This window comes from Carettochelys insculpta, chromosome 1 (genome assembly GCF_033958435.1).
Source record: "Carettochelys insculpta isolate YL-2023 chromosome 1, ASM3395843v1, whole genome shotgun sequence".
NCBI classification, from domain to species: Eukaryota; Metazoa; Chordata; order Testudines; family Carettochelyidae; genus Carettochelys; species Carettochelys insculpta.
In genome coordinates, this window is record NC_134137.1 from 213,488,054 (window position 1) to 213,511,521 (window position 23,468).

Consider the following 23,468-nt stretch of genomic DNA (forward strand, 5'->3'; position numbering starts at 1 on the left):
GTAGAGCTTTTATCCATTGTTTTACAATTGCACTGCCCCCCATCACCCCCACCCTGCTCTTTCATGGCAAAGCACCCAAGGGAACACCAGGCAGAAAATAAATATTGCTTCGTCCATGAGACAGATTTCTCACAGTATGGAAGGGGACCTCTGCCAAGGGTGTTCTCAGGCAGCAGCATCTCATTTTCTACTGAGTTGAGAGTCCAGAGTGGCTAGCTGGCACTTTCAAAGCAAGTGGAGCAATGAATGAAACTTTGTATAGCACCAAAAAGATCCCCTCCATTCCTGCAAAACATTTGGATGTTGTGTGAACAAAAATCTGCATGATAACACAATGAATTAGATGGAAGGCAACTAACCTGAAATAGTCACACAAGGATAACAGAAAGTTACCACTGTAGTGGGATGCAAACTGGCATTCAGAAGACTTTGGACTTCTTTCTGTTGTTAATAACAGGAAAAAGCTAAATATGATCATGTGATGGTGAAAATGAGTTCTCCTTAAGCCACTAAAAGAGTTCCTTTCCCATGTTGCTGCTGTGAAACTGTCAAGTTCATGCCCACTGTGTGCAATGGGAATGCTCATGAGTTTACCTTCCCGAATAAGGGACAGACTAAGGGCTTATTTGAAACATTTTAAGAGTACCAAACTGCTTATTAAGCAGTTTAATCTTCTTTCATCAAATCTACAAAACAAGTCTTGTGTGCCCTCATCTCTCCACTTTATTTGCATCTTGCTGAAAACAACACTGAACAGAGAAGACAAATATCAAGGAAACATGTAAGGCCTGATTCTACCAGTCTGAGTCTATTGACTTGAGGTAGGAGGTGGGTTTTCTCAGTTATGCCTGTCGAAACTGGAAAAAAAAATTAAACCCAAAATTAATTTAACCTGCATTTAACCTCCAATTAACATATATTATATTGTGACTTAAGTTGGCTATGTGGTTCTGGGGGCTTTTGCAGAGAAGACAGGTTTTTAAGACATTGAAAGATAATAAACTAAACTTAATATGTTTTAGGTAATAGAATCTGAGGAGGAGACTGAAGATTTGTCTGAGTTTGGGGAAAGTAAAGACTGTCTTTGGCTGAATAAAGGTAAACTCAAAAAGCGTTTGTACTGTCAATCTAGACTGTTTACAAAATTCTATTGCTGTATTTAAAATAAAAGAACCATATATGTAAGAGGGAATTGCAACTGACAGTAGTCTATCATATGACTTTTGATAAATAGTCTCAGAGAGGTATCCATGTTAGTTTCTAACATCACAAAAAACAAGCAGTCCTGTAGCACCTTAAAGACTAACACAATTTTTAGTTAGAGAATGAGCTTTTATGGGTAAGACTCACTTCATCAGATTGGAGCCTCCCTGAACATTCAATAAAGAATTTGAAAGTAGCCATTTTTCTACCAAAGGATTTTATCACAAGATTACAGGGGGAGACGTGAAGTGGAAGTCGTTCCCAAGTGTGACGCATTTAACCTCGGATTTAACAGAGAGCCAATTATCTTATGCATTACAAGGGCAATTTCCCCGCCATGGATATTCACAGGAGTGGCACCCATCCCACTTAACTTCATTCACTTCTTCCACTGGTCCTATTAATGACAGGTAACTTCCCTCCCCATTTCCCGCCCCCCTCCTTCCCACTTCCCTACTGTATAAACCTTGGATTCTTATTGTCTGCTCCAATCTAATTAAATGAAAGCTCGTTACCTAATAAATACATTCATTTGTCTTTAAGGTGCGACAGGACTGCTTGTTTTATATGACTGATGGGAAATGCTTAATTGGAAGTAAAATCTCTATGAGTGAAAGCTGGGAAACTGGCTATTCAGTAGCAGGACAGATTTCAGTTTCAAGGGACCATCATTGTAAATGACTCCTCAGAATGATATACATAGATAGATAACTTATATTTTCCACATGAGCTAGTGTTAAAGCAGCCTCTAAAGAAATCACCTCCACATGCTAGAGTGAATACTATTTTTTTCCAATCTGCTATGTTTTGCTATACGTTTAGGTTCATCTGGCAGAAATCGGAAACAATGCAATTTACAAGGGTATATTTGTTTTGATGAGAAAGATGCTACAAATATAATGGGAAATAATTTGCCTTCTTCAAAACTGAAAAGGTGAGAATAGTTATCACATACTAAAATGCAAAGTGTCTATTCCAAAATATTTTGTAGTGGTGCTGCAGCTGATGATACCAAATATCTCAATGTATTGCAAACACTGAATATGCTTTACAAAGCAGTGAGTTAGGAATACAGTCATAATCTCACGTTATATGAGTAACTATCAGGTTCACTTTGGAGTTAAGTTTTCTTAGCATTTTGGGTCTTCCAGTCATACTATGTTGATTGAGACTTTTGTAATATATGTATATACACACACAAACACATTTTTACTGATATTACGCACTTATCATGGCTAAAAACATTAATTTCGAAAGACATATTGTCAGACCTAAGGCATCATCCAGTCATCAGTGTAAATGACCACTAACTTCGTTGCAGTCAATGGAGTTACATAAGGATTGAAGATAAGGATTGTTCCTTAATATTTACTGATATTGTTTAGTTCTTATTTAAGGAAAAGTCAGGATGATCAAATCTAGAGCCACATTCTGCCACCATCCTTCGCTTCATTGGATGCCTGCCTGAAAATGCTGCGAAGTTTTTCTGGTCAAAACATAAGTAACCTAATACAGTTATGTAAGCTCATTGTGAATTATATGGAAATAAATCAGAGTAACCTAAATAGAGACTTTTAAATAATGTTATAGAAGATTAATGTGTTAAACAGATAAATTTCTTAATAACTAACTCAACCCTTTATTGTCTGTTATGTATCCTTTACTGATAGATTAATTTCTATGCTTTATTCCATGTGACAGAGTTGTGGGAATTTTGTGGTGTGTTTCTCCCAAATAGCTGAGTAAGAGGAAACACTGGATGGCATACAAAGCAAATTTCATTACAGATAAAAATAAACAAACATGATGATACATGTGATTTGGTATATGATATACAAATATAAATAGAGAAAATATATGATGTTGATATAATCTAGTCAGTCTCTACTGTACTGAAAGCAATAACATATCTTGATAGGTGCAAAAGAAGAAAAAAAGCCAAATATGTCATATGCTTAATTATCTGGGAAATTATTTAATGTTGCCCATTCTGCTGCTGCTACACAATTGTAGCTATTCAGATATTTTGCTGATACTTTTGAATTTGCAATTCCAGGTAAAAATACCAGGGTCTAGTCAATTCCAGGTCTGTGTTTAATACGTGTACTTTAGTAAGCTTCACAATGCTGTATCACTTTAATTTGACTATATTTCTAGTCAGTGCAAAATTATGAGTTCTCTTACTGATGTCATTGTAGATATAAAAGGATCATTAGTGCAGCACAGCCTGATGTTACTGAATTCCAGCTTGTGAAATTTCCAGTTTAATGTAAACTCAATGAAGTTTTCATCATTAAATTGTGCCTATAAGGTCCTCTGTGCCTTGCTGTAGGTATATTGAAGAGGCCCAGTTAGCCAGTCATCCTTTTACTCCTGCTTCTACAACATGTAATGTAACCTTTCTGTTAAGCAGACACCTCCCTGGATGAATGGCCTGGAGCAAGCCATGCATTGTTCCCCAAAATCAGAGGTGTCACATGTGATTTTTAAGTGTGCACACTTCTGAATTAGAGTAGTATAGAATCCACACTTCCAAGCCAGCTGGGCCAGTGTCCTTAAAAAAACTAAACATAATTTATGTTCATCCTAACTCCATCAAAAAAACAGGAGTCTCTTTTTTATTTTGTAGCTTACTTCCAAGGTCACTCTAGGAACACAGTGGGATTGATGAAAAAGGAGATAGAAATTGTCTCCCCACTTTTCTTTTGGTGTAATATTTTTAAATGGTCTTTGGTTTATTTCCTATCTAGTCAATTGGCTGAGGATCCAAAAGGATGTGCTGAAAGAAAAGTCCAGGCTACGATGCAGGAGATGGGTGCTGAAGCCCAAGTAGGAGGCTCTTCACAGTGTATGTCTGGAAAGAAAACTATAGAAGCATTAACTTCTCTTTTAAGGTGAGGGTTTCAATGGCTAATGCCTTAACTTGAATCATTCTAATACTTGTACTGGATCTAAGCAATAGCAGCTATTGATCTAGCCTTGCCAGGGCAATGCCATAGTTTAAATCTGTTTCAGAGAATGAATCTAAATAGAAATTGAAAGCTATGTAGACTGCACAAACTATTCCCAAAATTGGATCAGATCTTTAACAGTATATGCAAGGCACATCAGTGTGCCCAGCTTAAATGAATACTTGCTTTTAGATGCAGTATGCAAATCAGGGACTGCTTACTTAGGGCTTGTGTGTACCAAGCAGAAGATTGACCCGGTCAGGGTCAATCTTCTGCATTTCAGTTTTGCACATCTGGAGAAGATGCAGCAAAATCAATCTCTCTGGGTGCCACAGTCAACCTCTGTACTCCTTGCTGTCGTGTGCGGTAAGGGAGGTTGATGCAAGAGTACAGAGGCTAGGTTTTCACTATGGAAATAAGTTGATTCCAGTACATCGATTCTAGCCATGCAAATGCTATAGCTAGAAATGCATATCTGAAATCAGCTTATTTCTCTAGCATAGACTTACCCTTAAACTTTTGCAGAAGTTAAGCTCAGTTTTGAATGCCCAGTCTATTCACTTTATTTCACAATTCAGTTTATGCATTAAGATAAATGAAGTTCAGTGAATTCTAAGTGATATACACAAACAACACTTTTCACAAGTACATGAATTTGTTGAGAATGACATGATACATGCTCCTCTTTTAACCAACTGATTTCCTGGGTTTTGATTTTTTGCTTAGCAGTAATTCTAGTGTCCAGGATTAAATGGTTAGGAATTTAGCTATTTTCCTGTCATACAACCTCACTGTAATGCCAGGGTGAAATGAGGATTGTACTCACCCATCTTAGAACCAAGTTGTGGGAGATAATCATTATTGGCCATTGTCCTCATGAATGTTGTAGACGATTTCCCAAGTCACCAGAAAGTGAAAGACCAATTGCTTACTTCCTTGTGGATCAGTGGATTGGATTATAAGGTGAAGGTCCCCAGCGGCTTTGTTTTCAGATGAGATGCCTGCTCCTGAAAAGATGGGTCTTAGACCCTGGGAAAGTTACTTCACCAGCCCTACGTCTACACGTGCAGCCAACATCGAAATAGCTTATTTCGATGTTGCGACATCGAAATAGTCTATTTCGATGAATAACGTCTACACGTCCTCCAGGGCCGGCAACGTCAATGTTCAACTTCGACGTTGCTCAGCCCAACATCGAAATAGGCGCAGCGAGGGAACGTCTACACGTCAAAGTAGCACACATCGAAATAGGGATGCCAGGCACAGCTGCAGACAGGGTCACAGGGCGGACTCAACAGCCAGCCGCTCCCTTAAAGGGCCCCTCCCAGACACAGTTGCACTAAACAACACAAGATACACAGAGCTGACAACTGGTTGCAGACCCTGTGCCTGCAGCATAGATCCCCAGCTGCCGCAGAAGCAGCCAGAAGCCCTGGGCTAAGGGCTGCTGCCCACGGTGACTATAGAGCCCCGCAGGGGCTGGAGAGAGAGCATCTCTCAACCCCCCAGCTGATGGCCGCCATGGAGGACCCAGCAATTTCGACGTTGCGGGACGCGGATCGTCTACACGGTCCCTACTTCGACGTTGAACGTCGAAGTAGGGCGCTATTCCTATCTCCTCATGAGGTTAGCGACTTCGACGTCTCGCCGCCTAACGTCAAAGTTAACTTCGAAATAGCGCCCGACGCGTGTAGACGCGACGGGCGCTATTTCGAAGTTGGTGCCGCTACTTCGAAGTAGCGTGCACGTGTAGACACAGCTCAGATGTCTACATAACACTTAGGAAAATGGTAAAGTGTTTTGGAGATTCAGATATTTGGATTATCAAAACTATGAAGTAACTTCTCTTTGCATCTTTTCCATAACCATTGCCAGCTGTGTTTTTAAGGTTGTAAGTGCATGTATTACCTTAAAAACACAGCTGACAATGGTTATGGAAGAGATGCAAAAAAAGGTGTTATGCAGACAATTGGTGAAATAATTTTCCCAGACTCTAAGACCCATCTCTTCAGGAACAGACATCTCATATGAGGACAAAAGGGCAACAAGTCAGACTGTGGAAAATCTTAGCTCAAATCCTTGCAGACTGACTCCTGCCTCTCTGAGAAGAAATTCTCCCAGAGTCCCAGTGTGGCTTCTGACCATTCCAAGGAACAGTGGACATGATCTTCACCACACAGCAACTGCAAGAAAAATGTAAACAAAACCAAGCCTTACATATGAGTTTCATCAATCTGACCAAAGCATTCAACTCAGTCAATTGTAGCTCCCATGTGGTCCATCCTCCCAAAGTTCAGCTGCCCCGGAAAATTCATTAGCATCCTAAGGCTGCTTCACGACAACATGACTGCCACAGTATTGAACAACAGTGAACCCAAAGTGACCACTTTGAGGTCAAAATGGAAGTCAAACAAGGCTGCGTCATTGCCCCATCATTTTTCTGCATTTTCATCACCATGATCCTTCACCTCATTGATGGCGAACTTCCAGATGGTGTGAAGATTGTCTATAGAATGAATGGGAAGCTTTTCAAGTTCAGGAGAATGACAGCTAAAAGCAAGACCTCCCTGAACTTGATCATGGCGCTTCAGGATGCAGATGACAACATGGTTGCAGCTCTGTCTCCTACAGCCCTTCAGACCATCTTAAGTGCTTTCAGTGAATCATATGAGAATGTCAGCCTCACGCTGAACATCAGTAAGACCAAGGTGCTCCACCAACCTTTACCAATGGGACAATCTCATGTGCCTTCTATTGAAGTCAATAGAAAACTGCTGGAAAATGTGGAGCACTTCCCATACCTTGGAAGTCATCTTTCTGCTAAAGTCAACATTGATGCAGAAATGCAGCATCATCTGAGCCATGCAAACTCTGCTTTCACCCACCCGAGACAAAGGGTCTTACAGAACTGGGACATCTATCCCAAGACAAACCACATGTTGTACCATGCCATGATAGGACCAACACTCAGGAGAATCCTAAATATCTGTTAGAAGGATAGGCGTACGAACACTAGCATCCTGAAAAAGTTTTACACGACAAACATTGAAGCCATTATCATTCATCAACAATTTTGTTGGACTGGTCACGTGGTTCAAATGTCTGGTCAGTGTCTCCCAAAACATATTCTGTTTTCCAAATTGGAGGAAGGACAGAGGAGTGTTAGGGGCCAGCTGAAGCAATGTAAGTACATGTTGAAGGCACACATGAAAAAGTGAAGCATCAGCACTGACACTTGGGAGAACTTCGCCCAAGACCATCCCCAGCGGAGAATGGTAATCCATGGGTGGGAGTGGGAGGGTTTTGAGAGATCCCACCACAATGCAGATGGGAGGCAGAGAAGAAGAAAAGAGCATCAAAAACTGACCCGCGCCCCTCCAATGGCTACCAACATCTGCCCCTTTTGTGATAAAATCTGTGGGTCTAGAATCAGGCTGGTAAGCCATCAACAGACTCACAAATTGGAGGGTGACATGAAGACGTCCTGTTCATTATCAAGTGACCACCAAGAGATGTATTACATAACCCACTTTCAGAGAGTGAAGAGGAATCTTTCCCAGATATGCAGAACAAACATTCAGAAACAATTGAATGTGCTTTAACAGTCTTTAGAGGAAATATTGCTAATAGTTATGATTTTTGTTACTTGGGGAGGAAATACTATGTGAAGGAAGAATGGGTAAGCATATAGCTAAACACATTAAAATACGCTCCACCTTAACAAAAACAATAAGTATGCATAAGGCGTACAGAAATGTGACAAAGGAAAGTTGGAAATTCAGTGGAAAAATCACTGCTGCAGTAGAACTAGGTCATATTTTAGCTTCATAGATTAAGCCATCCAGCAAAGTGGTAAATCAGAAGGATAAAACAACATCCTAGTAATTACCATCTAGCTGAAATTGACCAGGAGTCCTCTAAAATTACCCAGACTGCTGTTTCTTCAGGTGACACCTTGGCTAATAATGAAAAATGTATTAAGCCCCATCCTTTCAGCATATTTCTATAGGAAAGTGGTTGGCTTAATGTATTTGTTATCAAAAGTAATTATCTGAGATACTGTCAACATAAGATTCTACAGCCAAGCTTTCTGCGGATAAAATGAAACTTGTAGAAACCCCATTTCCCTTTCTCATTTGTTGCATAGTAATTGACTGTGGGAAGTGGGATTTTAAAAGAGCTTACTTACACTAGAGCTGTCATGAATGCTGGACTTCTCTCTCTGATCCTGCATAATGCAGTTGCTGGAGTTAGCAACGGAGAATTTAAAACATAGGAAACAAATACTGCATAGGAAATATTTAACTATTTAAGAATCAGATGCTTCAAAACAAAAGATTATGGGGCTTGTGGTTAAGCCATGTGAATGTTGTAAATAACACAGCTCTCAAATAACACTGTCACCCACCTCCATGCTCCGTTTCAGCAACCTTCTTTATCCCCTTGTCTGTAAAGGGCAACCGCTGCCCATTTAGCCAGTGAACTGAGCTAAACCACATCTCCCAGAAATGCCATGCTTTTCCAAGAGCACTGGTAGGCCACTGCTTTCAGTGAAGCAAATTAGCTGGGAGGCATTTTGTTCTGTGCTTGTCCAGAGACTAGAGCAGGGCCTGGAGTCAGAACCTTGGTGCAAGTTCCTGTCTTTTCCCACTGATGCATTGTGATTATAAGATACTTAATTTTTCCGTACACTCTGTCTGCTTCTCAGAAAAATAGGGCTGGACATTATTAAAAACATATGGTCTTTGGCCTTCCTTGGTTGGAAGGCTAACTCTTGGTATAAAATACTATTCCAACCCCTTGTGGACATTGTAATGAAGGGCCTGACCTGAGAACAGCACCAGAATTTCCAAAAATTATATCAAGGCCTCAGCTCCAGTTCCTTAATTTTAGACACAGTGGATTTCATAGAGTGTGGCTTCCAGATGATGTAATATGCTGTATTAGTTTGTATTATATTAGTTGAAAAACAGGATGTTATTGTTCCCAATTTGGTGGTTTACATAAAAACTGTATTTTAATTCAAAATCGCCAATTTTATCAAATTTCCACTAGCCATCTAGATTTTGTTACGATTTCAAAGAAGACTTCTTTGGATGTATGGTTGTAATCTTTCTCCACAAGTGGTATAGTTTTTTACTTAGTTCCGAGGCATTACTGTCCAGGCATATCTAAAGCATTTGTTTCTCACAGCACAAGTCAGAGGGGCAAGTTCCACAGCAAGTTACTGTTAGGTGTCGTAAAAAGAAGCATTCTGACTGGAACCTTTAGTCTCCACAGTACGACACTTGTTGTTAAAGGAATCTTGGATATTGATGCATAGGTCATTTTATTGAATTTTTTTAGAGAAGTCCTGCTGTATTTCTTGCCAGACTGCCAGCTTTCAAGAGAACAGCTTTATTGCATGTCTGCTGAGGATCTTGTAGCTATGTTTAAGGTATGTGAACTTATAATTTAAGTTTTTGTGTTCTAATGAGTAATTAATAGCATGTTTTAAAAATTAACACATGCTTTCTACTCTGCTGTATCTAAGAACACAGTCTTTCTAAATCAGGCTGGACAACATCCTGATTTCTTAAATAGTACAGCCTGGTAAATGTATGTAAATTTTCATAGTGACCACTGAGGGGAGCATTTCTTTTCTAAGGTCATTGGCTTGAATCTGTCCGTATTGATGATAATCAGAAATAACATGATAGCTGTTGTATGAAATTGTGTGAAATGAGATGTTCTTCAGTGAACAGATGTCCACAGCACAAAATCATTCCTCCTGTTGATGCTCATATAATATTTAAAAACTGGGGAATAGAAGTTAAGAGCCTTGAGAGGCCTACTGAGACTTATACACTGATTTTAATGCATCAGGGTATTTTGTTTAACTTGTTGGATAGAGATGTATGAGTAGAAAAGTCTTACAAGCTTAGTGTAATATATTTTAGATATTTTTCCTATACATCAGATTTGAAGATATATTTTAGTTTCCAAAGAAAAAATATTTGTTTGACATAATATGTAAAATGGCTTGCACAGTCTCTTAAATGTGAAAAGTTGTTGTAACCATGTCATTCCCAGGGATGTTAGAAAGATAAGGTGAGTGAGGTAATAACTTTTATTGGACCAGCTTCTGCTAGTGAGAGGAATAAGCTTTCAAGCTTACAAAGCTCTTCTTCAGGTCAGAATTTGTTTTGTTTTTCCAACAAAGCAGTGTGTAAGCCAATGTGGTCAGCTCATAGAATCATAAAATTCTAGGGCTGGAATGGATCTCAGGAGGTCATCTAGTCCAGCCCCTTGCCTAAAGCAGGATCATCCCAGCCATGAGTATGTCAAGTCGGTACTTAAAAACCTCTAGGGATGGAGATTCTGCCACCTCTCTTGGTAATGCATTCCAGTCCTTCAACACCCTCCTGGTGAGGTAGTTTTTCCTAATATCCAACCTACACCTTTCCCTCTGTAATTTCAGACCATTGTTCCTTTTTCCACCATCATTGATAACGGTCTCTCTTGATCCTCTTTAGAGCCCCCTTTCAAAAAGTTGAAGACTGCTATCAAATCGCGCCTCAATCTTCTCTTCCGCAGACTAAATAAGCCCAAGCCTCTCAGCCTCTCCTCATGGGTCATGTGTTCCAGACCCCTAATCATATTCGTTACCCTCCGCTGAACCCTCTCCAATGCATCCACATCCTTTCTATACGGTGGGGCCCAGAACTGGACACAGTACTCCAGATGAGGCCTCGCCAGAGCTGAGTAGGGGGAATAATAACTTCTCTAGATCTTCTGGAAATGCTCCTCCTAATGCACATATTGATAGGAGCCAGGTTCTGCCTCCCCTGAAGGCAGCAGCAAACTCCTATTGACTTCAGTGGGCTTAAGAGCAGACCTATTGAGGATGGAATAAAATTGGCCTGATCATGCATACTGACCTCTTCCTTCAGACCTTCTCTGTAAAGGACACCACTGGTCACTCCTATTTTTAGGGAGGAAAAATTTGTTTACTCCCACCCTTACTTCTCTTGGGGAAAAAATATTCAGGTGTAGAGTAAAAGATGTGCACAGGGAATCAGATTGTACAATTATAATGTTTCTGTCTAGACTGGTTTCCAGGAGCTGGCTTACTGCCCTCTTCCCTTAGTCAGTGGCTAAGTCTACACTACAAGATGAATTTATTAAAAATTTAATTTATAATGCTGTCTTTTTTTTAAATTCAATTTTGAGTATCCTCACTTCCCACAGGCTCCCAACAAATTTAACATATTGCTTCCACACGGAAATCACCAAACATGGACTGTTGCACTGTTCCCACAGTTCCCTCAGCCCCGCATTCAGAGCCGGGAGCCAGGTGCAGGAGCACTGTCAGTTTCCCAGGTCCCTGCAGCTTGGGGGACCTGGGAAACTGACAGCGCAGCAGCCTTGGTCAGTTTCCTGGCTCCCACTAGTAGCGAGCAGCTGGGAGTCAGGTGCAGTGCCTAGCTTTGTGGGATACATACGGGACACTTGTGGAGGCTAATAAATCCAAATGAAAGGCACAGTGCTTCCACACTAGCCTTTATTTGACATTTTAAACTCAAAATTGACACTATACCCATCCGTTACTATAAACATTGTGTTGTCGATATTAAGGCAGACTAAATCGAGCTAATGACATTTACAGTGAAGACAGATGTTTTAATGTCGAACTAACTCCTTTAAATTTGATTTTTGATTTTATCTCATAGTGTAGACACAGCCAATTTGTCATCTATGTGTTTCTGAATTTACTTTACATAACAATAGGAAATTTATCAGAGAAAATAGGTACCATGCAGAGAAGTGATAGTTCAGCCTCACTCTGTCCCATGTAATTAAATATTACCTCTGACTTCTGAAAATAGGTTTGAAGTGGAATGACTTCTTCCATAGATGTGTGGCTTATCTGCACCTTTAAAATGGAAGACAAAGAAAAAATTCAGTGTTTGAAACACTTGCTCCCAATAACCAAACTGAACATTTTAAAAATAAAAAAAGTTCCTTTAATAAGTTCCTCCTCTTCAATGGGAAAAATGTCTAGGTATTGCCAGCAGATGTTCCCACCCGCTAGAGGCAGTATGTTGGGAGAAAAGTAAATTTTCTAACATTTGACACAAAGAAACACAGCTCTGCAATAGATCATAGATGTTGCTCTCCAGCAGAGTGTAGAAAAGAAACCTACTATTATGACAGGCTAGAGGAATTCTCCTTTAGATCAAGTTATAAAGACCTATTTTCTTAGTACTGGAAAAGGGAGGGTTCTAGATCTGACTAGATCTAGAAGGGCATCACAAGGGCATGTATGACTCATCCCATCACTGTTTTCTGCATGTTGTAGAGTTTTTGCATCCCAATCTTACCTTAAAGATGTAGGTGAATAATTCAACTGTGGGGAAAATTTTCTTTGCCTCTTCAGAGCTCTTGAAACCTGCATTTCTCTTCTCCCATGTGCTCCTGGGTTGAGTGATGTCCAGCTCTGATTCGTGCTCTCCTTCTTCCTCATTTTTGTATTTGCTTTTATTGAGCTGCTTATTATTACACCAATGTTTCTTCATTCCTTCAAAGTTCATGCATAAACTTAATATCCTTATTATAAATATTAATTCTGCTTAATTTATACAAAACAGCCAGAGGGGACTTCAGAACCACTGAAGAAGTCAACATTATGCTGTGGCCAGGTAAAACTGTTTTATGTAATTCTTTTGTATTCTAGACTGATTTTGTATCAGACACACAGGCCATGCCTACACTTACAAAAAATTTCAAAATGGCCATGCTAATGGCCAAATCGAAGAATACTAATGAGGCACTGAAATGAATATTCAGCACCTCATTAGCATGCCACTGGCTGTGGTACTTCAAAAGTGCTGCATTTCTCTCATACACGGCTCATCTACACGGGCATCCTTTTTGAAAGGACCCCGCAAACATCGAAATCCCCAGCTGATAGGAATAAGGGGATTTCGATGTTTGTGGAGTTCTTTAGAAAAAGACCCCCATGCAGATGAGCCGTGTGCAAGCGATACACGGCACTTTCAAAGTGCTGCGGCCGGCAGCATGCTAATGAGGCGCTGAATATTCATTTGAGTACCTCACTAGTATTCTTTGATTTGGCTGTTAGCATGGCCATTTTGAAGTTTTTCATAAGTGTAGACATAGCCATGGATTAATTTGTGTGTGTAATGATTTCCAAGAAGAAGAATGTTTTTTTTTCATATATAGTTTTGAATTTATTAACAGTACATGCAATAACCAAGAGACACATTCTCCTCAAATTATATGCAGTGCAGAGAAAAAGTTAAATTTTGGTCAGTAATATGGGGTTACATTTTGCCTTCAAATATGCCCTTTCAGTACTTTTGAAGTTATTTCAGTCAATTGCTCATTGATGTTACTAGGCATACAACAAAGCTCACTTATTCTTTGAGTAGTTATAGATCTGTAGTGTGTGTATGTCTGTCTCACTGCAACCAAAGAACTTCATTTGGCAGCAGCCATCAGGGCAGTGCTCATGCCCTGCCAGGGCTACTTGAGGGCAGCAGTGCTCCAACACCCCTCGGTACTATCTCACCACCCACAGTTTGAGTTGGAGCAGTCCATGTGGTATCTTACTTTTGTTACTCTCTTGGAGAGTTTTCTCTCAGAATTCTGTATATAGGTAGTAGTAGTAGTCTTGGGACATATCTGTGCTTCTGGGAAGATTGACCCGGTCAGGCTTGATCTTCCAGCATTCAATTTTGCATGTCTGGTACAGATGCTATTGTGTGGAGTAAGGGAGGTTGATGGGCGAGTATAGAGACTAGGTCTATACAAGAGAAATAAGTCAATTCCAATAAGTCAGTTCTAGCTATGCAAATGCTGTAACTAGAATTGCGTATTTGGAATCAACTTATTTCCCTAGTATAGACTTAACCTCAGTGTTAGCTTACTTTGTGTAGTAGTTGGAGTTTTACCTGGAGAGAAGCCTTTTCCAGTTTTCAAGCGCTGTCCCTCATATAGGCTGCACTACACTACATTCCCCTTTTGGAAGGGGAATGCAAATAAGGCTGATTGGGAATGCAAATGAGGCACAGATTTACGTATTGTGCGCCTCATTTGCATAATGACGGCTGCTTGCTGTTCCGAAAGTACTGTTTTTGGAAAAAACCAAGGCATGTAGACAGAGTTTGTTCAAAAGGAAACACCACTTTTGAAAGCACCCTTTTTCCTCATATTTTTCAGGAAGAAGTGTGCTTTCAAAAGTGGGGATTCCTTTCAAATGAACCTGTCTAAATTGCTTGGCTTTTTTTTTTCCCGAAAACGGCACTTCTGGAACCGCGAGTGGCTGTAGTTAGGCAAATGAGGCATGCAGTATCCAAATCACTGCCTCATTTGCATTTCTGATTGGCTGTATTTGCATTCCCCTTCCAAAAGGGTAATGTAGTGTAGACGCAGCCACAGAGTAGCTATTTCCAAGACTAATTCCCATGCTCAGTATTTATTGCACCTGAGAGGAACATATTGAAGAGAAAATGCCCCATTTGCATGTTCTTCAAAGAGGACACTGTTGGCTAGAGACTTATGCCTGATGGAGCAAGCCACAGGGCCTACTTTTGTGGTCAGATCCTCCTCAGATTGTCCAGTCCCTCAACAGGCTTTGGTGCCACCGCAAGACTCTGTTCTCTGAAGAGAAGACACTATTCTCTTTCCTATCCATCCTGAGAAAGGAGGCTCAGAAAAACAACTATAGTCACTCCAAAGCTCAGGGAGATTCGTCCCCTCTTCTGAGAGTACTGTTGGCCCGTGCTGGGATCCTACAAGTACTCAGGGTAGATCAGGGCTTTCTTCCCACTTTCCAGTACCAAGATAAGATCATTCTAGCACTGTATCACTGACTCCAGTATAGTCAATGGGACACCTGTTGAGTCAGGTTCTAACAACATCACTCTCAGCCATGGACTTATCAAGCAGCCTCAGATTTACTTTGCCTGTCTATGCCAGACATACCTGCAATACAGAAGTCTTCAGCTGGGTTGCATCTTCTTCAGTCCTGGGACTATCAGCTTTGATTGCATCAGAATGCAGGTTGTTCACTATGATCATCTCCAACATTGTTTAAAAATAAGACTGCAAAGGCATGATGAGTTTCCATAGCAACACTGCGAAATCCATTGTGAGTATTGGTTTCATATTTGGCTCTGGAGACCATTTCATCTTGTACTAGCAAGATCTACAGATTCAGTACTGGCCTCTATTTTGCTTCTGATACTTTTCCATTACCGAGCATTAGTGTTACTTCAGTGACACCACCAGTTCTCCAAGCACTGACTTATGTGCCTTCACCAGTACTAATGTGGCCCGCTTACTGAGCTTCAGACAAGTCAAAGCATGTGATGGCTCTACCGAGGGTGGCACCTCCATTCTCCTCAGACTGTTTGGAAGACTCCTCACATTTGAGTTCAGAGTAATCTTCTGTTTCTTTTTTTCTGTCCAGGCATCAAGCTCAAAAATGTTGAGAGCACCAAAGGATCCTCATTAGCACTGAAATCCATACTGTTCTTGCAGGAGAGATGGCCATTTTTAGCCTGGATCCTGCTGTCCACCAAAGCCATATCACGTCCCTCAGTGGCCTTCACATTTTCACCTGTATCAAAAAATATCCTGACCTGCATTTTTTTCCCTAAGACTCACTCAGATGTGGATGAGAGGAACACTTTCTGTCCTTGCATATGAGATAATCCTTGGCATTCTGTCTAGAAAGGACTAGACTGTTTATGCAACACCTTGACATTTTGTCTCCTGTGTGAATGGGATGAAGGGTTGAGTGATTTCCACCCAGATGATTTCCAGATGTCTTACTTCCTGAGTTATGAGAGGTTATGGGATAATTCAGGACACACTTCCACAGAGGTGGGTGGCTTATTTATTAAGGACCCAATAGAGGTCAGTCTTGTTTTGTTTTTCAGTGATATTTTTATATTGTAAATTTGCAAGACGGCTACCTGGTCTTTCATTCAGACTTCACAAAGCATTATGCTGTTCCAGCTGCATCTAAATCAGATGCAAATTTCGCAAAGTTGGTTGCAGTCTTTGTTTCAATAGATTCTGAGCCCCACTTCCTATGAGTGCTGAGCTAGGAGTCATGTGAACAGAATACGTGTCTGCAACTGCTCAAAGAAATATCAGTTTGCTGCCTGCATGAGAGATGGGTGCAGATGTCCACTCTGCATCAATTCCCTTAGTGGAATACACCTCTGCACTCCTGAAGGAACAACGGTTACTGTAAAAGTAGATAACTGTTTTTTCACCTTGCAGACTTACTTACAATTACCGCTTTTCAACAGAGTACATTAAACACTATGACTACCACCAGTGTCCTAACTGTAAAATATGGAAAGCTGATCATTTTGGAACCAGACGTTTACTCAGAAAATGATTCCATGAAGTATGTTCAATGTAAATGTCTAATAAGAATTGTTATAGGGAAGCACAGCTAGAATGATCCATCCTTTTTTTTTTTAATACAACATGGGCAAATGATTTAAGGCCTATGATAAAGGCAGAATTAATGCATTAGAGTTCAATAGTATAAGCTGGCGCTGATCATTCTTATTGACAAGTAGTTCATTAATTTCATTGGCGATTACTTAACAGCAGCAAGGGCTGGTCATGCAGGTAAGTGTCATACCTGTGGTGGGTTACATGTTCCTGATATGTCCTTTACCTGTTGTTACTAATGACAGCTGAGGGGTTGTTGGTGTAATATTTGTGCTGGGTGTAGCTGTAAATAAACACTTGCCCTGCGATTTGTAAGGGATTAAACTAATTTCGTAATATCCTCCTCACTCTTCAGGTCCTTTTCTCTTTCCCAGGCTACCAATTCAAGTATAACTTCTGAGTGGATAAAAGGAGGGCTGCAGTGGCTGGGTGGGTGCACGAGGAAGGGGTGTTTTTGTTTTTGTTTTTGTTTTTGTTTTTGTTTTCTTAAAATAGTACTCAAGAAAGGTATTTAAAGAGTCTGGAGAATATTCTAAGGATTCCCATCTCCCAATACAGTACGAAAATAGTTGAGTGAAGCCTGCTTGATTTAACATATTGAATACTCAACATCTGTTTTGTATGCTCTAAAACTATGTTCTGAGAGATTGTTTGCCAAAAGTGTTCTAGAGCCAAATCATTTTCTCGTATTTCTCTTCAAATTACTATTGGCAAATTGACTGTAGTTTAAGAGATGCAGTTGATGAACATTAAGCTTTTTAATCCTTAAGTACTGACTTCAGGTATGCTAATAAACTGAATTGGATTCCTTCCTGCCCTGTCAGAGGTCACTTAAAGTTCCACCATTCCTGTCCATCCTGGGCGCCCACTTCATATACTCTGAGTCGGTCAGTGTGATAAATTAGCAGTGTGTAATTTCTCCCTTCAGAAAGCAATTTTAAGAATGTGTGGAGGAGGGTATTTCTTAATACAAATAAATTTGAATTATTTTGTTGCTTTTAAGTAAAATAAAATGTCTATGCACCTCTAACTCCAGGTCATGAAAGATTATTTTGTTCTGTATGAGAGGAAAATAGTAAGAGAAATTCACTCCATAACTCACCAGAGCTGTGAAGCAGCACATGTTAGTGAACAGCAACAGAGACACTGTGAATTTCAAATAAAAGCTACTCGGGAAAAAATGAAGACCCTTCAGGAAAAGATGACAGACTTACTAAGGCAGAGTCATCCAGTAAGTGTTATTTAATTTAAATGTTTATTATTAATGAGCTATTGTAAAAATAGAAGTGAAAAAAGTGCAATTTGTCCTGAGTTGGCTGTCTCAGATGCTAGTGCCTCTGTCAGAATAAGTATATGCACCCATGGATTCCTTTACAGATGGATTTATAAAACGAATGACACTGTGCAGACTGGAATTAATCCAGCTTCGCTCAGATCCAAGTTAAGCTGGCAGTAGGCCAGTTTAAAAGAATGCCCTTTTCTTCTTCGAGTGTCCCCGTGGGTGCTCCACAATAGGTGTCGGGCTCGCCCGGCGCCGCAGATCGGACCTTCCAAGCAGTTTCTGCCGGACCGCGCATGCGCCGGCGCGCGCCGCTCCCTTGCGCGCTCCTGGCCACATGAGCGATCCGGTCCCTGCCAGTTCCTCTTAACCGCCGTCGGCTGCAGACAGAATCTGAACTAGGCTAAGGCCAAGTTAGCGTATTCAATGGTTTTAACTGTTTTTTCTTTAAAGTTTTCAAGTTCTTAGGCTACTGCAAGTTAGCCAGTTGTTATTTTAAAAAAAAAAACAGAAAAAAAAACAACAAGCGGGACGGCATTCAGTCCAGTCCCAGTAACAAGCGGAACACCGGAGGCCAGGAGCCCAGGGACATCAGCCCTCCTGCCGCGGCAGGCTATCGGAGAAGGGGAAAAACAGCACAGAGAAGGTGCTAAGTACCCATTAACAACTGAAAGACTCACCAACAATGTCCTCTTCAGGATTTAAGAAATGTGAGTCCTGCCGAGAGGCAATGCCAGCATCTGATGGGCACAGTCTCTGCATAAGGTGCCTGGGGGAGTCCCATGTCACACAGAAATGCTCCTTCTGTGCAAAACTAACAGCCAGAGCAAGGAAGGACAGGGAGATGCGGCTTAAAATGCTGCTCTTCGACAAGGCCCTCCAGCCAGACGTGCCGGAGCAGCCGCAGCAGGAGGGACCCTCCGGGGCCCATAAAAGGAAAGCCACCTCCCTCACCCCATCAGCGCAAAAACAGAGGAAAGCCTCCCCAGCCCGATCCCTGCCGGCAGCAACAGCGAGCAGGACGGGAGGAGCGTGCAGCCCCCAGCCGCAGCAACAGCTGATCGGCGGCGGCACGGAGAGCCACGTGGAAGCGGCTTAGCCTCCGATAATCAAACAGCCGCCCCACACCGCAGGCAGGGCGGCGGCTAAACAAGCGCCGGTACCGGCGGCGCCACAAGCAGCGGCACCGACCCCCGGGGAACCGGCGGTGCAGAGCGCGCAGGCATGCAGCCTGCAGGCACCGGAGGACACCGCCCGTGCGGCACCGCCCATGAGCGTGCTGAGCACAGCGCGGACGGGGCCGAGATCCCCTACACGCCAGGGGGCGGAGTTACCTCCTCAAGGGAGGGGGAAGGCTGCACACAAAACAAGGCACCGCAGCCCCTCTCCAGACAGGGCTGTGGAGTTGCTTTCTTTCAGCCCTCTGCTTATGCTGCAGACTCCAACCAGAAGGCAGGGGTCCCCCCTAGCCTACCCGGAGCCCCCATCTCCATTTTTACAACCAGCCTCACCCTGGCTGGGACCACCTTCACCCTTCCTGGGGTTTGAGCTGCTGGAATACTATCCAAAATCACTCTCTCCAGTGTCCCAGATCTCTCGACGATCTCGCTCTCCCAGACGCAGAGGGTATGCACCAAGGGAGTAGTCTAGGTCACCTTCCCAAGAACAGTGCCTATACTGCCATGGTCGCCCCTATCACGCGGGGCATAGACACCACCGGCAATCTACCAGGGAAAGATCCCCACAGACGATCTCGTATCCCCGAGGGCAATCGCGAACGGGGACAGAGACTCAAGTATCTCAGGGGGGACTGGTTATGGAACCCCGAGGTTTTCCCTCGCAAGCCTCTAGCGAGAGGGTGTACCATCACCAACAGGAACCGGAAGGGTCCAGAGAGGCGTACCCCAGTGGTTCCTCGCTCTCCTCCCCGGACGAGGCTACGGCCCTGGGGGACATCCATCCTCCGGACGATCTCAAACAGTTTCAAGAGCTGTGTAAGAAGGTGGCCTTCACGCAAGGCATCCAGACAGCAGAGGTACAAGAGAAACACCATAAGCTCCTCAAAAATCTGAGACCTTCGGCCTCCTCCAAAATAGCAATACCACTTGATGAAGCAATCTTGGAGTCCGCCACTACGATATGGCAGACCCCTGCGACTATTCCGCCTGTCCACAAGAGAGCGGATAAGAAATACTTCGTGCCGGCGAAGGGCATGGAGTTCCTGTTCAGCCACCCACAACCAAATTCCTTGGTGGTGGACTCGTCGCAACAAAGATCAAAGACATCTCAATTCAGGACAGGGGGAACAGACAAAGATGCCAAGAAGCTAGAGCTGTTCGGCAGAAAGGTCTACTCCTCCTCCACTCTACTGTTGCAAATGGCAAATTACGCAGCGCATTTAGCGAACCATAATTTCAACAACTACACTAGGTTAACCTCCCTCATGGACTCGCTTCCAGAGGACAAGAAACCGGTGCTCAAGGCCATCGTGCAAGAAGGCTACGCGGCCTCGAGGACGGCAGTTCAGATCGCCCTGGATGTTGCGGACACAGCAGCACGTTCCACAGCTACGGCAGTGGTGATGCGAAGGGAGTCCTGGCTCCAGACTTCGGGTATACCGAGGGATCTGCAGGCAAAGATAGTCGATCTTCCCTTCGACTCGTAGAAGCTGTTTGCTGAATCAACTGACTCGGTCCTTCATTCCAGTAAAGATTCAAGAGCCACACTTAGGACCCTGGGGATTTACACCCCTCCATACAGAAAGAAAAAGTACTACCCTCAACAAAGACGGTACCAGTACCAGCAACAGCGTCCCCAGTACCACAGGGGTTACGAGCAAGGGCGACATCAACAGCACCAGCAGTACAGAACTCGCAGGCGACGTTCCCAACAGAGCCGTGCGTCCTCGGGGCAGGGCCAAAGGCCACAAGTTTGACACACAGATCCAGGGCTGCGCCATCACTACCATCGCACAAGGTCATCCGAAGCGGCTGTTCCACCATCGCCTCCGACCATTTTACGACCAGTGGCAAAGGATCACCACAGACAAATGGGTGCTGGAGATCATAGCCACGGGGTACGCCATCCCCTTCTAGTCGCTCCCACTGCCACGACCTCCACCCAGGCCCCACCTCCAGGAGGCCTCCCACGTAGCGAGGCTCAAGCAGGAGGTAGACCATCTCATGCTCATAGGGGCAGTGGAAAGAGTGCCGGAGCAACTGCAAGGAAAAGGGTTCTACTCGAGGTACTTCCTCACGGAGAAAAAGACAGGAGGCTGGAGGCCCATCTTAGATCTTCGAGGCCTCAACCGGTACCTGCGCAAGCAACGCTTTTGGATGATCACAATCGCCTCCATCCTTACGGCACTGGACGATGGAGATTGGTTCGCAGCCCTCGATTTACAAGACGCGTATTTTCACATAACTATCCATCCGGCTCACCGGCGATTCCTCCGGTTCATGGTAGGCAAAGAACATTTTCAATACAAGGTCCTACCGTTTGGCCTCTCCTCGGCCCCCAGAGTCTTTACCAAGACCTTGGCAGTGGTGTCAGCCTACCTTCACAGACAGGGGGTATTTATATTCCCGTATCTGGACGACTGCCTACTCAAAGGGGCCTCGAAGGAGGAGGTACTACGCATGATACGCGTCACAGCAGCAAGTTCTCTTCGCTCGGCCTGGTTATCAATCTGGCGAAATCAAAGATAGACCCCACACAGGACATAGAGTTCATAGGGGCACGCATAAATTCTATTACAGCGAGAGTATATCTACCAGAGACTCGCTTTCGGGCCATAGGCTCCCTCGTGCAGGTCATCACCTTCAGCCCTACGGTGCCGGTCCTGACGTGCTTACAGCTGCTGGGCCACATGGTAGCGGCGACGTTCGTAGTACAGAACACCAGGTTACACATGCGCAGCATGCAGCACTGGCTGGCGAGCGTATACAAACCAGCAGCACACACCGTTCACAGGGTGGTGTCGCCCACAACAGAGGTGCGCAAATCCCTGCAATGGTGGGTAAACCCCAAGAACTTGCTAACAGGGGTACCCTTCCACCAACCACAAATATCAGTTTTTCTTACTACAGATGCCTCCCTCATAGGGTGGGGAGCACACATGGGCGAAGAGGTGCCTCAAGGGCTGTGGTCCTCCACGGAGCAGTCACTGCACATAAATATACTGGAGCTCAGAGCAGTGTTCAACGCCTGCAGACACTTTCGAGACCATATACAAGGCAAAGTCATCGGGATCAGTACAGACAATACCTCCACCATGTTTTATATAAACAGGCAAGGAGGAGCTCGGTCCCATGCCTTGTGTGCGGAAGCAGTCCAGTTATGGAACTGGTGCATCGCCAACAATATAATCTTGAAAGCCTCGTACTTACCAGGCGCTCACAATGTGAAGGCAGACCAGCTGAGCAGGCGTTTTGCACTCACGCACGAGTGGCAGATCCATCCCGATCTGCTATGACCGATTTTCCACGCATGGGGTTTTCCCCAGATAGACCTGTTTGCCACTCAACACAACAAGAAGTGCCCATGATTCTGCTCCAGGACAGGACTGGGACGGGGGTCCCTGGGGGATGCGTTCGCGATCTCGTGGAGGGGCCCCCTGCTTTACGCTTTTCCTCCCACAGTGCTGATCCACAAAGTCTTGCAGAAAGCCAGGAGGGAAGGAGCCCGAATGATCCTGATAGTCCCAATGTGGGATCGACAGCAATGGTTCCCCCTACTCCTGCGCATGTCGGACCATCCACCGATGCCTCTTCCGGTGGCGCCGGATCTGCTCACGCAAGCCCAGGGGTCCGTAGTTCATCCGCACCCCCAAGGCCTGCGACTACAAGCGTGGTTAACCCATGGCTCAGCTCCCTAGAGAGCACATGCACGGAGGAAATGCAGCAAGTCCTAGAAAGTAGCAGGAGGACTTCCGCCAGGAAGACCTACAAGCAGAAATGGACTCGCTTTACGGCTTGGTGTTCTACCAAACAGCTGGCCCCCCTTGCTGTGCCTATACCTGTAATATTAGAGTATTTACTGGACCTCAAGAGAGGAGGACTCTCACTATCCTCGTTAAAGGTCCACCTTGCCGCCATTTCGGCATTCAGACACGAGGAGGAAGGGCACACGGTGTTCGCCCATCCCATGGTTACCAGGTTCCTCAAAGGGTTGGTAAACCTATACCCCCCTCGGAAACCGCTTCCACCTTCGTGGAACTTGGACCTGGTGCTTAACGTGCTAACGGGACCACCGTTCGAGCCCTTGGCCACGGTTCCCCTCCGCCTCCTTACGATAAAGACGACCTTTCTTCTCGCAATTACGTCAGCTTGCAGGGTGAGCGAGCTTGCGGCAGTTATGGCAACGCCACCCTGCACTGTTTTTTCCAAGGAGGCGATAACCATACGGCTGCATCCAGCCTTTGTTCCCAAGGTTTCTTCTGAGTTTCACATTAACGAACCTATTGTTTTACCCTCGTTTTATCCAAAGCCTCATAGCTCTAACAAAGAGGCGCGCCTACACCTCCTGGACGTGAGGAGGGCGCTAGCCTTCTATGT

The 23,468-nt window shown here is 43.7% G+C and overlaps 1 protein-coding gene across 1 annotated transcript in view; it reads left to right on the plus strand.

Moving 5' to 3' along the window:
• Positions 1 to 23,468, plus strand: part of MORC1 (MORC family CW-type zinc finger 1) — a 138,747-nt gene that overhangs the window by 105,492 nt on the left and 9,787 nt on the right. The window contains exons 20-25 of the mRNA XM_074983521.1: positions 1,023 to 1,098; positions 2,026 to 2,137; positions 3,954 to 4,097; positions 9,501 to 9,591; positions 12,785 to 12,835; positions 17,671 to 17,865. Coding sequence (XP_074839622.1) covers positions 1,023 to 1,098; positions 2,026 to 2,137; positions 3,954 to 4,097; positions 9,501 to 9,591; positions 12,785 to 12,835; positions 17,671 to 17,865 — 669 coding nt within the window. The remainder of the gene's footprint in view (positions 1 to 1,022; positions 1,099 to 2,025; positions 2,138 to 3,953; positions 4,098 to 9,500; positions 9,592 to 12,784; positions 12,836 to 17,670; positions 17,866 to 23,468) is intronic.